We start from the raw sequence: 13,439 nt of genomic DNA on the forward strand, positions 1-13,439 counted from the left end.
TGATGATGGTGGTACATGATTTGAGTGCCTTGTGATTAGATGATGGAGTGCACAAGAGGGGAGATGTTTGCTGGTGATGGCACAATATGTTCTGTAGGGTTGCTGGAGTGAATGACTTGCCTCCCTCAAAGCTTCTCTCCCTTTCTCTTTTCCCAGAGCTGGAAGAATCTCGACAGAAATGCCCTTCATGTTGGTACAAATTTGCGCACAACTATTTAATCTGGGATTGTTGTCCATTCTGGCTGCGCATCAAGAAAGCTGTAAAGTGGATGGTGATGGACCCCTTTATTGATCTGGCTGTCACCGTCTGTATTGTGCTCAACACCATGTTCATGTCATTGGAGCACCAACCTATGACAGAGGAGTTTGAAGCTGTGCTCAGTGTGGGCAACCTGGTGAGGAAGTGGCAAGCTCCGAAAAATAAAAATAAATCTTTCCTGATTTGCATACATTTGGTGCCATAATCAGCGTGTAGTTTGTCTGGGTGTTGAAGGTTCAGGCCCGATTGAATGGGTACATAGATATTAAAGATCTTCAGGTCACCAAATGCATTTGCATTTTAAAACTGTTTTTTTTCTTTTTGCATTTTTTATATCTAGCATTTTATCTCATCAAATTTATGAGATCCTCATGAGAAGTCGGAGGAAATATTTGTAAACGTTTGATTTCCAAATATTTGTGATGGACTCCAGTATGAAGATTACATGAAATATTCACATGTACTGTAAGACCACATGTACGTGGCTTCCACTGTAAGATCTGTTAAAATAGGTTGCATTAAACTCTGTGTTAAGACTAAAGGGGCACTGGAAGTCCAACTGATGTAATCATTACCTCCACCACCGAAGGTGGATGGAGGTTATGTTTTCGCTCCGGTCTGTCTGTCTGGTTGTGAATAGGATATCTCAAAAAGTTGTGGACGGATTGGGACAAAATTTGGTGGATAAATTGGGTGTGTGACAATGGCGAATCAATTCCATTTTGGTAAAGATCCGAATACAGATCCAGATACGAGAATTTTAAAACTTCCAAGTGATTCTTCACCATTGAGTGATAGGGCCAAAAACCATACATACCATGATATTTTAAAAAGTTGTGGACGACTTATGGCAAAAATAGGTGGATAAGTTGGTTAGGCAACCAACTTAGATTTTGGTTTAGTTCCGAATCCAGATCTGGCCTATCAGTGGGATACAAAACATAAACTGTTAAGCCTGACGGACGTATGCGCTCTACCGAGTGCCTTTCTAGTTCCATATGTATTGCGAGTTGACAGCAAGTCAAGCAAGTTGACAGCAAGTTGACTCCTATGAACCCAGGGATTAGGGATGCCACTTATTCTCCACCTTGTGGTGCAACTCTTCACCAACTGTCCTAAATCATGAAGCACGTGTGGTTCAATAATATATACAAGGTTAGGTCGTTGTATGTAAATGCTGTGAAATTGCTGTGTGTTACCTCATACACATCTGTCTCCTTCCTTGAGGCTACTTGGGACACAAATAGTGTACTCAAGTTATATTTCATGGTTTTCTCTGAACCTAAGGCCATTATCTTGTGATTCTTATGCCCTTGTGCTCAGTACTCTAGCTCTCTGGTCATTTTCATTTATCTCGACAAAATATGCAGTTAGATATCTCTGGAAATAACTTCTTTGCAAGTAAGTTTTAAGGCTGTGAACTGCAGTGTGACATCTGATTTTATGATAAACTGACCTCGTTAGAATCATAATGCTGAGTTATACCATTGCAGGTGTTCACTGGCATCTTCACAGCTGAAATGGTCTTCAAGCTGATTGCTCTTGACCCATTCTACTACTTTCAGCAAGGTTGGAACATATTTGACTGCATCATTGTTTGCATGAGTCTCATGGAGCTGGGCCTTGGCAACATGGAGGGTGTCTCTGTGCTTCGCTCATTCCGCTTGGTATGTCTGTGTGGTGGCTCCACACTTGCACCACCTTTCTGTATATATATTAATATAACTACAGCTGCACGATTCACACCCAGCAGCTCTTTCAACATGCTGTCATGTCCAGCCTTGGCCTTACAATATTGACGTGAATCGCATATTAGCATAATTTTACCATACTGATTAAAGTTGGTTGTATAAATCGACTGTTAATTTTATTATTGTGTTAAAATGGGATTGTACTTAAAAGTATATGATGACAATTTCGAAAGCTATGAAAAATATAGTGATAATAACCCGTGAACCAAAAGTGAGGAGACGACGATGGTTCACGAGCGAGCGGTATTCAATGACAATGCTCAATGAGCAATGTTATGAGGTTAGTTAGCTACACAATACCGAAAATTCGGTTTGATTCCGACAACTTTGAAAATTTGACCTTTGTGACTTTCAAAGGTCAAAGGTCGAAGATTCTGAAATTTGTTGAAAAACTTGTATTTCATGATGTATGTGATAATATAAGATCATGTACGACATTTCACCCTATCAGGAAGCGAACAATGTAATAAAACCATAAAAAATCGACTTTTCTAAATTTCGTGACCTTGTGACCTTGACCTTGGGGTGAAAATGAAAAATCGAGCTCCGTGGGGCTAGACACATGACATTGGCCTAACCAAATATCGAAACCCCTGTCAGATTCCACCAATCCCCTCGGAGAAGATGTAGCTTGAACTCGATTACCCCCTAAAAAGACATCTTTTTCAGGCGTGGCTCCGCCCACAATGGGCCAGGCAGGACACAACTAGATCATGATATCAACCTCCCACCAAAGTTTCATCAAGATCGGATGATATCATCGGCTAGTTATGCTGCGGACAGACAGACAGACAGACGCACACCCATGACGAATATAGTGGTCACTTGATAACTCGTGAACCAATATTATTCTCAAAGTGGTATTGGTTATAATGGTGCAGTCATTGTGACACTCGAGTTAATACATGTTTACATCCAAAGATCATAGTTTGGAAGCACGAGCCATGCTAGGCCAGGCAGCCTATTCTTTCTTTGTAGATGTACTTTTGTCTATCTTCTCCAAAGAAAACATTTAATTCAAGGTGCATTGTTAACCTTGCAATAGGTTTACACTGAGTAGAATCCCTGAGAACATGTGCAGATTGTGCAACAACAAATGTTAAGTACAGGAAGCATATTAGCTAGCCTGCAGATAATGTAAATCATACACTATTGTATGGACTCATCATATCACTGAACAAATATAAACATAATTTGCGGTGAATCCACCTGCATGCTGCTTGCTTGCCTATGTGACATAGAAAGGTGCTTGAAAAGCAATGCATAAGGGAAGTCATACTAACAGGGTGGAGACCAAAATGTAGGGGGGAGAGTGGGGGGAGGGGGAGGGGAGAGGGAGAGGGAGAAGGAATTGCAGAAGTGAGCAGTTAAAAGCTGAAGTTTCCATGAATGATAGAAAATCCTGAAGATTGATTGCACGGATATTCCGTTGGCTGTCAATTCTTGGCAGTTAGCAATCACAAAGGAACACTGCTCAGGATTCTATGAAAAGCATTACATATATTGACTATTTTGATGTCATCATTATTAGACAATGCTATTTGACAACCTTGCAGCACCGTTTCATCATTATTAGACGATGCTATTTCATCATTATTAGACAAAGTTATATCATCATTATTAGACGATGTTACTTCATCATTATTAGACAATGCTATTTGACAACCTGCAGCACCGTGTTTCATCATTAATAGACAATGCTATTTGACAACCTGCAGCACCCTGTTTCATCATTATTAGACAATGCTATTTGACAACCTGCAGCACCGTGTTTCATCATTATTAGACGATTTTTTTTTCTTTTTTTTTTGTATACAAGATCGAGGCTCGTGAAAGAGCGAACATTAATCACACAGAAAGACAAACCGACACATAAAACATATAACATCGGGAGCGGTAGACAAGATGGGGAGAGAGGGGGAAGGACACAAACACAACATTTGAGAGCAGGGACCGAGAGACATGGAGACATCGAGAGATCTGAGAGAGGGCGAGGGCTTTGGGGGGGGGGGCATGGGAAGGGGGCGGTGGGAGAGGTATAAAACATATGGACACTGCCAGGACTTCCAGGAAAGAAGTTGGAATTTCAAACAAGGTGGATCTGGGGTGAATTAGCGGGGGTAGAAAAGATCAAGGTTTTGGATGGGGGAAGATAAGAGATGGTGGTGAACAGCTGTTTTAAAGACCTGGAGGGAGGAGTGGGATTGAAGGGAGTGAGGGAGTTTGTTCCAGAGGCGGGAGAAAAGAGGAATGAAAGAGTGAAGGTGAGCAGAGAGCCGAGATTTCGGCAGTTTAACCATCAGAGGGTTGCTGGCAGATCTTGTGCGACCTGTAGGAATATTTGGGGGACAGAGCACAGAGAGAGCTGGGGGTGCAAGGCCGGAGAGGAGTCGGTAGAAGACAGAGAGACCACCTACCTGCCTGCGGTGAGTGAGTGAAAGGCACTCAGAGACAGCTTCATCGCGGGAGATTCCAATAATTCTGAAAGCTTTGGTTTCAACAGCGTGAAGCCGAGCTAGGTGTGAGGCAGGAGCACCGGCCCATAGGGGAGAACAGTATTCCATTGAGCTGCGGATGAAAGCCTTGTATGTGGTGAGGAGCTCAGGTGTGCCGAGGAAGGACTTCGCACGACGGAGGATGCCCAGTCGGCGACTGGCTTTGGAGGCCAGCTTGGAAATGTGGTTTTCCCAAGAAAGATCATGGCAGATAGTGAGACCCAAAATCTTGAGCGACAGAACTTCTTGGAGAGGATTGTTGAGAAAGTAGATGGGAGGGTTGTCCAGTCGATCTTTTCGGAGAGATATAGTAAGAGTGTGAGATTTGTCAGGATTGAAAGACATGTTCCACTTGTTTGACCAGTCTGTGATTTTGTCCAGGTCTTCAGAGAGTGAGGAGGCAGCAGACTGCCGATCTGAGGGAAGAGAAATGGAGCGGCAGAGAGTGGAGTCATCAGCAAAGAGATAGAGAGGATTTTCGAGAGAGTCAGAGAGATCATTGATGAAGACCAGAAAAAGCACGGGGCCCAGAACACTGCCTTGGGGAACTCCAGCCTGAACAGGAAGAGGAGATGAGAGAAACCCATTCAGGGCCACACGTTGACGACGACGAGAGAGGAAGTCCGCCAGCCATGCGTGGAGATTTCCATGGATACCAAAGGAGGAGAGTTTGGTGAGCAGAGCGGGGTGCCAGACCGTGTCGAAGGCACGTGATATGTCGAGGGAGACAGCTCTAATTTCCTGTTTGGCATTGAGGACCTCCATCCATTGTTGAGACAGCAGAAGCAGCATGTCCAGAGTAGAGTGACCTGGTCTGAAACCAAATTGATGATCAGAGATCAAGCCATTGGAGAAGAGGAAAGATTTCATATCCGAAGCAATGATGGATTCCATGACTTTGCTGATAATTGGGAGAAGGCTGATTGGTCTGTAGTTGCTAGGATCTGTTTTTGCACCTTTTTTGTGCAAAGCGGTGATGTTGGCTGATTTCCAAGCAGATGGCAGTTGACCTTGAGCAAAAGAGAGGGTGAAGAGAACAGAGAGAGGGTGAGATAGAGCAGCAGAGCAGGATTTTAGGACCCGTGGGCTGATGCCGTCGGGTCCAGTTGCAGAATCAGAGTCGAGGGTTGACAGAAACTTTTCCACCTTGTCAGGAGGAAAGGACACGGAGTCCAGGAGCAGCAGGGTACGACTGGGTATGGTGGGTACAGAGAGGGATGGGTTTGGGACACAAGATTTAGAGGCAAACACAGAGTTGAGGCATTCAGCTTTTTCACGTGCGGAGTCAGCTGTGTAGCCGTTTGAGGTAAGGGAGGGGATGGAGGGGGAACAAACACCAGAAACGGATTTGACCAGATGCCACCAGGATTTGGAAGAGGGAGACAGATAAGAGAGTTCGGTCTAACGATGTTATTTGTTACGATGTTATTATTTGTTACGATGTTATTTCATCATTATTAGACAATGCAATTTGACAACCTGCAGCACCGTGTTTCATCATTATTAGACGATGTTATTTCATCATTATTAGACAATGTAATTTGACAACCTGCAGTACCATGTTTCATCATTATCAAACGATGTTATTTCATCATTATTAGACAATGCTATTTGACAACCTGCAGCACCATATTTCATCATTATCAAACGATGTTATTTCATCATTATTAGACAATGCTATTTGACAACCTGCAGCACCCTGTTTCATCATTATTTGACGATGTTATTTGACAACCTGCAGCTCCGTGTTTCATCATTATTAGACAATGCTATTTGACAACCTGCAGCACCCTGTTTCATCATTATTAGACAATGCTATTTGACAACCTGCAGCACCGTGTTTCATCATTATTAGACGATGTTATTTGACAACCTGCAGCACCGTGTTTCATCATTATTAGACAATGCTATTTGACAACCTGCAGCACCCTGTTTCATCATTATTAGACGATGTTATTTGACAACCTGCAGCTCCGTGTTTCATCATTATTAGACAATGCTATTTGACAACCTGCAGCACCGTGTTTCATCATTATTAGACAATGCTATTTGACAACCTGCAGCACCGTGTTTCATCATTATTAGACGATGTTATTTGACAACCTGCAGCACCGTGTTTCATCATTATTAGACAATGCTATTTGACAACCTGCAGCACCGTGTTTCATCATTATTAGACAATGTTATTTGACAACCTGCAGCACCGTGTTTCATCATTATTAGACGATGTAATTTGACAACCTGCAGCTCCGTGTTTCATCATTATTAGACAATGCTATTTGACAACCTGCAGCACCCTGTTTTATCATTATTAGACAATGCTATTTGACAACCTGCAGCACCGTGTTTCATCATTATTAGACGATGTTATTTGACAACCTGCAGCACCGTGTTTCATCATTATTAGACGATGCTATTTGACAACCTGCAGCACCGTGTTTCATCATTATTAGACGATGTTATTTGACAACCTGCAGCTCCGTGTTTCATCATTATTAGACAATGCTATTTGACAACCTGCAGCACCGTGTTTCATCATTATTAGACAATGCTATTTGACAACCTGCAGCACCGTGTTTCATCATTATTAGACGATGTTATTTGACAACCTGCAGCACCGTGTTTCATCATTATTAGACAATGCTATTTGACAACCTGCAGCACCGTGTTTCATCATTATTAGACAATGTTATTTGACAACCTGCAGCACCGTGTTTCATCATTATTAGACGATGTAATTTGACAACCTGCAGCTCCGTGTTTCATCATTATTAGACAATGCTATTTGACAACCTGCAGCACCCTGTTTTATCATTATTAGACAATGCTATTTGACAACCTGCAGCACCGTGTTTCATCATTATTAGACGATGTTATTTGACAACCTGCAGCACCGTGTTTCATCATTATTAGACGATGCTATTTGACAACCTGCAGCACCGTGTTTCATCATTATTAGACGATGTTATTTGACAACCTGCAGCACCGTGTTTCATCATTATTAGACGATGCTATTTGACAACCTGCAGCACCGTGTTTCATCATTATTAGACGATGTTATTTGACAACCTGCAGCTCCGTGTTTCATCATTATTAGACAATGCTATTTGACAACCTGCAGCACCCTGTTTCATCATTATTAGACAATGCTATTTGACAACCTGCAGCACCGTGTTTCATCATTATTAGACAATGTTATTTGACAACCTGCAGCACCATGTTTCATCATTATTAGACAATGTTATTTGACAATCTTGCAGCACCCTGTTTGCACTCCAATATAAATGGGTCACAGCACACACGGCACTTTAAAAACAGTTATACTAAATATTTGAATTGGCCTCTTGAAGTTCATTTTAATTCAAAGGTAAATATCAAGTGATGTGATCTCTGATGTAAATAGATAGCGTTCACTGTAAGAAAATTATGTCAATTCAATGCTTTTCTCATCAATCAATTAGAACAGCAGCTGAGAGTATGACTAGATAAATATTAGTACAGTAGTGAAACCTACCATGACCCCAACAAAAGTGTTTTTGTGCATGAGGCAGTTTGCAAGAGGCCCTGATGCAGCAATCAACAAGTATTGTTGATTGTAAATAATGTTGGTACCTTGTTCACCTGTTAGATAGCTCCTTTACCCTTTTATCTGTCTGTTGCCAAAGTGCCCATTGTTGTCCAGCTCTTTCATGACATATGACCTCTGTATAAACAAACCTAAATCGTGGCAATTATGTATGTAGACCCTATACCGTGCCATTTTCCTACTCACATTTATGCCATTAATCTGGTTTTCCGGGTGAGTTAAGCACATACCATAGGTGCCTCCATAGGTGTTGGAACAGTAAAGTCAAATTTGTTATTATTGCTGTTTAATCAAGAAATTTGGATTTGAGATCAAAAGATGAATACAAGGCAAGAGTGCAGAAGGTCAGATTTTATTTCTTGCTATTCATATGGATATATGTTTTACTGTTTTAGAACAATAGCACTTTTATGTTCAGTTCTCCCATGTCAGGTAAGCATAAGTGTTAAAACATATTAACTTAAAGTAAATTATAGTATAATAGTTAGTATTTGGTTGTATATCCCTTACATCCAATAACTGCATCGAGTTGTTGAGGTACTTTGCCAAGCCTCCACTGCAGCCATTTTCATTTGTTGTTGTATAGCCCCAGACAGTTCTCTTGAATAGGCCCACGGCATGGAAAAGCTAATCGATCTCAAGGAATGACCCAGAGATCCCGCCACATCCAGGATGGTTTACCCGTGTGTGTGTGTGTGTGTGTGTGAGTGATACACACAGAGAGAGAACGAGAGAGAGAGAGAGAGAGAGAGAGAGAGAGAGAGAGAGAGAGAGAGAGAGAGAGAGAATGAGAATGAGAATGAGAGAATGGGCCGGTTATTGGGGATCAATCCACACTCTAACCGTTACTGCACTGCTCTGGTGAATCCAGTCATCAGGGAAGAGTGGGGAAGATTTGGCACCCAAATTGCATGGGGGGGGGGGGGGGGGGGGGGAGGAGGTACAACCACCACTAAGAGGCATCCCCAATAGTTGCTTTTCAGTGGGTGTTTGCTTCATGTACGTTTCTGACTTTAGTCTCCTTTTCAGCAAGTGAAATGCATGTTCCATTGGATTTAAATCAGGAGATTGACTTAGCCAGTCTAAAACTTCCACTTTTTTCCCCTGATGGAAGCCTTGGTTGCATTGGTGGTGTTTTGGCTCATTGTCTTGCTGCATAGCAAAGCACCGTCCATTGCGTTTGGAGGCATTTTCGTGTACCTCTGCAGACAAAATATTTCTGTACACTGCCAAATTTGTTCTGTTGCTGCCATCATTAGTGACATCATCAATGAGGATGAGTGAGCGAGTTCCAGGGGCAGCCAGGCAAGCCCAAGCCATGACATCATGATTCACAGATGAGGTTGTGTGCTTTGGATCATATGCAATTCCTACCTTTCTCCACACTTTCACCTTTCTATTGCTTTGGTAAAGGTTAATCTTGGTCTCATCTGTCCATAAAACTTTTCCCCAGAGCTCTACTGGCTCAACTCTGTACTTCTTGGCAAATTCTAATCTGGCTTTTCTATTTTTGGTGCTGAGGAGAGGTTTGGATCTTGCAGTGTAGTCTTTGTAATTCTGCTGTCAAAGTCTTCTGAGAACAGGAGATTGTGATACTTTCACCCTGCACTCTGGAGGTTGTTGGTGATGTCACTGACACTTGTTTGAGAACAGGAGATTGTGATACTTTCACCCTGCACTCTGGAGGTTGTTGGTGATGTCACTGACACTTGTTTTCAGGTTTTTCTTCACAGCTCTGATGATTTTTCTGTCATCAACTGCAGATGTTTTCCTTGCATGATCTGGCCATTGTCTATTGCACACTTATACACTTGTACACCAGTGGTTTCTTTCTTTTTCAGGATATTCGAAATTGTTATACTTGCTATGCCCAATTTTTGTGCTATGGTTCTAATTGAATTATTCTGTTGTTTCAGCTTCCAAATTGCTTGCTTTTCTTTCATAGACAGTTATCTGGTCTTCATGTTGGGTTATACCTACTGACTCCAAAGGCAGACTCTCAAGGCAAAAGCAAAGGCTAAAGCCAAGACTAGACATTCACAGCTCTTTAATGTGTGAAAAATCAATGCAACAAGAAACACCTGTCTTTCATTTGTTCCAGTGCTTATGCTAACGGGACCTAAACTAGGGTGACTGAACGTAGAAAGTGCTATTGTTCTACGATGGTAAAATATATATGCATAGAAATACCAAGAAATATAATCTGACCTAGTATTCTTGCCTCATATTCATCTTTTGATCTCAAACCCAAATTGCTTTGAGTATACTGTAATACTGTATAGCAATAATAACAAATTTAGCTTCACTGTTCCAATACTTATGGAGGGCACTGTACAACCATGAAGCTGCTGAACATCGTGACACACATATCCCCTCCTCTCTTGACAGCTGCGGGTCTTTAAACTGGCCAAGTCGTGGCCAACACTGAACATGCTTATCAAGATCATAGGAAACTCAGTTGGTGCCTTGGGGAACCTGACTCTGGTGCTCGGTATCATAGTCTTCATTTTCGCCGTGGTAGGTATGCAGCTTTTTGGAAAGAGCTACAAGGAGTGTGTGTGCAAGATCTCCACTGACTGCGAGCTCCCACGTTGGCATATGAATGATTTCTTTCACTCATTCCTCATTGTGTTCCGTGTGCTCTGCGGCGAGTGGATCGAAACCATGTGGGACTGCATGCAGGTCGCCAACCAACCTACCTGTCTCCTCGTTTTCATGCTGGTCATGGTCATTGGTAACCTTGTGGTGAGTTTACAGCTTGTTTCAAATATCATGCATGAAATAATGCTCATCGTGCAAGGGAAAATTGTGACAGTATTCTTCCCTGATTAAATAACATGGTAACCTGGAATATAAAAAATACACATTTTGTAACAAAATACTTTCAGACCTCGACATTTGTAGTCCCAACATTCATGGACCCCGTGTATTCACAGTTGATAAAATGCGTGCTGCTTTTATATTTGCGGCCCTGTGCTTTACGTATTCGTGAGCGCAAAAAAACCCATCTCCCAGTAGCCGCGCACATGACGCTTCTAAATGCATCTTTCAAGCATCAAGCATAAAACCACTTCCAGCCACGCATACACCATTTCCTACCAGCTGTGCACATAATAGTTCTAAAAGCATCTTCCATGCATCACACACACGAGCAGGAGAACCTTGAACGCAAGGTTCTTTTCTGCCAGGTACCTCTCCAACTAAGGGACGAGACAGTTATGGAACCAGTCCATGAAACTTTCTGCCGTTTCCAACACCTTCCTATTGGCCCTCCAAAACATGAGCAGCATTTGTTTGTTCTTGCTCTTGAGACACGGGTCCATGGAACGGTACAGCATCATTGGCTTAGTCATGCAGTCCCCTTTTGCATTTGTGCAGAGGAGAAGAGATACGCGGTCCTTGGCGACCTTGAACCCTGATGCTGTCCTCTCCAAAATAAAAGTTTGTGTTAGCATCTTTTTCCAAAACAGACCCGTCTCATCAGCAGTGAACACCTGCTCTGGCAGGTATCCTTTCTTGCCGATGATCTGCGTGAGTTGAGCAGGGAACGTTTTGGCCACCTCCTGGTCCACGGAGGCATGCTCGCCAGGCAGTTTGATGTTGAGGAGAATGCACTGCTCCTTGAAGTGGTGAAACCATCCCCTGCTCGCTCAGAATGGACTGGGGCTGCTCCTACCCACATCGCTCAGTGCATCACTCATAGCCATCCCCGCATAACTCGTGCCCTCCAGACCCATGTACATACATGGGTATGTACATGGGTAAAGCTGCCACGCCTTTACGTGGCGTGGCAGCTTTACCCATGCGTGAATTCACGCCTTTGCGTGAATGAGAGGTCCACTTAAAGTCATGTTCTTCTGCGCGTTGTCCTCTGTCTACAAGTTCAAGGTAGATTGTGGATGGTGGATTCCTGCCCACAGAGGCAGGAATCATAATTGCTGCCCACCGAGGCTCCTTCCTCTCAAAAGCTGGTCCAGCAGCTCCACTTTCTGGCTCATGCCCAACACTTTCTTCTGACTCTTGGTGTCGACACATCTCCTGCACTGGTCTTGCACTTGGGATCTATGTTTGATCAATGAGCAGAACAAGAGGCAAAACACAGGTCAAAGCAGCAGGATGAGAAGAATGATGGAGACCCAGGACACATTGGAAATAAGTAGTCATGCGGGAATTGTGGGTAGCTGCATAAGGGGTGAGTATTCTGCCCATTGTTTGTGGGGGATGTCGGCAGGGGATAATGTATTCAGCAGCCTGATTAGATGCTGTGAAGCGTTTTAATAGCATAATTCACTCACAGGGATATAACGTCTTATGCAGCAGGTGGTAGATGCGGTGCAGTGTTTTCATTGTGTAACTCGTGGTTGATGCTGTATTTATCAGCTGGTAATAGATGCGGTGAAGTGTTTTCATTCTGTAACTCATGGAGAATGGCATCTTATGCAGCTGGTGGGACATGCTGTGCAGCTAGGTTTATAGTCTGATTGGTGGGACATGCCTTGCAGCGAGGTTTATAGTGCGAATAGTGGGACATGCCACACAGCTCGGTTTATAGTGCAAATGGTGGGAGATGCCTTGCAGCGAGGCTTATAGTGCGAATAGTGGAACATGCCACACAGCTAGGTTTATAGTGCGAATAGTGGGATATGCTGTGCAGCTCGCTTATAGCGTGGCTAAAATATTTTTATGCGGCCACAAAAAGCTGTGAAAACGCGAAGCACAAGGCCGTGAATATAGAAGCAGATCATGCTTGCGGCTTGTGCAAGATGTGTTTTTTTGCGTATGTCCAGCTGCTTTGTGCATGGCTGGGGGAAGATATGTTTTTCTTAACTATGTTATGCTCGTGGCTCATGAAAGATATTTTTTTGGGCCCATGAAAAACAAGGCCACAAATGTAAAAGCAGGTCACATTGTATCAACGGTGAATACAAGAGGTCCACAAATGTTGGGGCTGCGGGTGTCAACGTCTGACGGTACATATATGTATATGTATGTATGTATGTATGTATGTATGTATTTTGTATATATATATATATATATATATATATATATATATATATATATATATATATTTATATATATATATATATATATATATAATATATATAAAGGTGGGCGCGATTCGGAAAATTTTAAGTCCGCTTACCGCTTATCCGCTCCGCCAGCCCGTGTAGTCCGATTCGCTTATCCGCTTCAGCGGCCGAAAATCTTAGTCCGCTTACCGGTTATCCGCTTCGATTCGATTTTTTAAAAGCGCTTCGACGTTTTTAAAGCGATTTTTGACGTTTCTAAAGGGAATTTAATGCTTTTTAAGCCTAAATAGCCATTTCTAACTACTACAAAGACAAACA

At 42.6% G+C, this 13,439-nt stretch overlaps 1 protein-coding gene across 1 annotated transcript in view; it reads left to right on the plus strand.

Moving 5' to 3' along the window:
• LOC137417442 (sodium channel protein type 1 subunit alpha) overlaps nt 1–13,439 on the plus strand; it is a 269,938-nt gene that overhangs the window by 80,527 nt on the left and 175,972 nt on the right. Inside the window, 3 exon segments of the mRNA XM_078782028.1 lie at nt 157–395; nt 1,753–1,926; nt 10,480–10,836. Coding sequence (XP_078638154.1) covers nt 157–395; nt 1,753–1,926; nt 10,480–10,836 — 770 coding nt within the window.

This window comes from Myxine glutinosa, chromosome 7, assembly GCF_964187855.1.
Source record: "Myxine glutinosa chromosome 7, kmMyxGlut1.1, whole genome shotgun sequence".
Classification (NCBI taxonomy): domain Eukaryota; kingdom Metazoa; phylum Chordata; class Myxini; order Myxiniformes; family Myxinidae; genus Myxine; species Myxine glutinosa.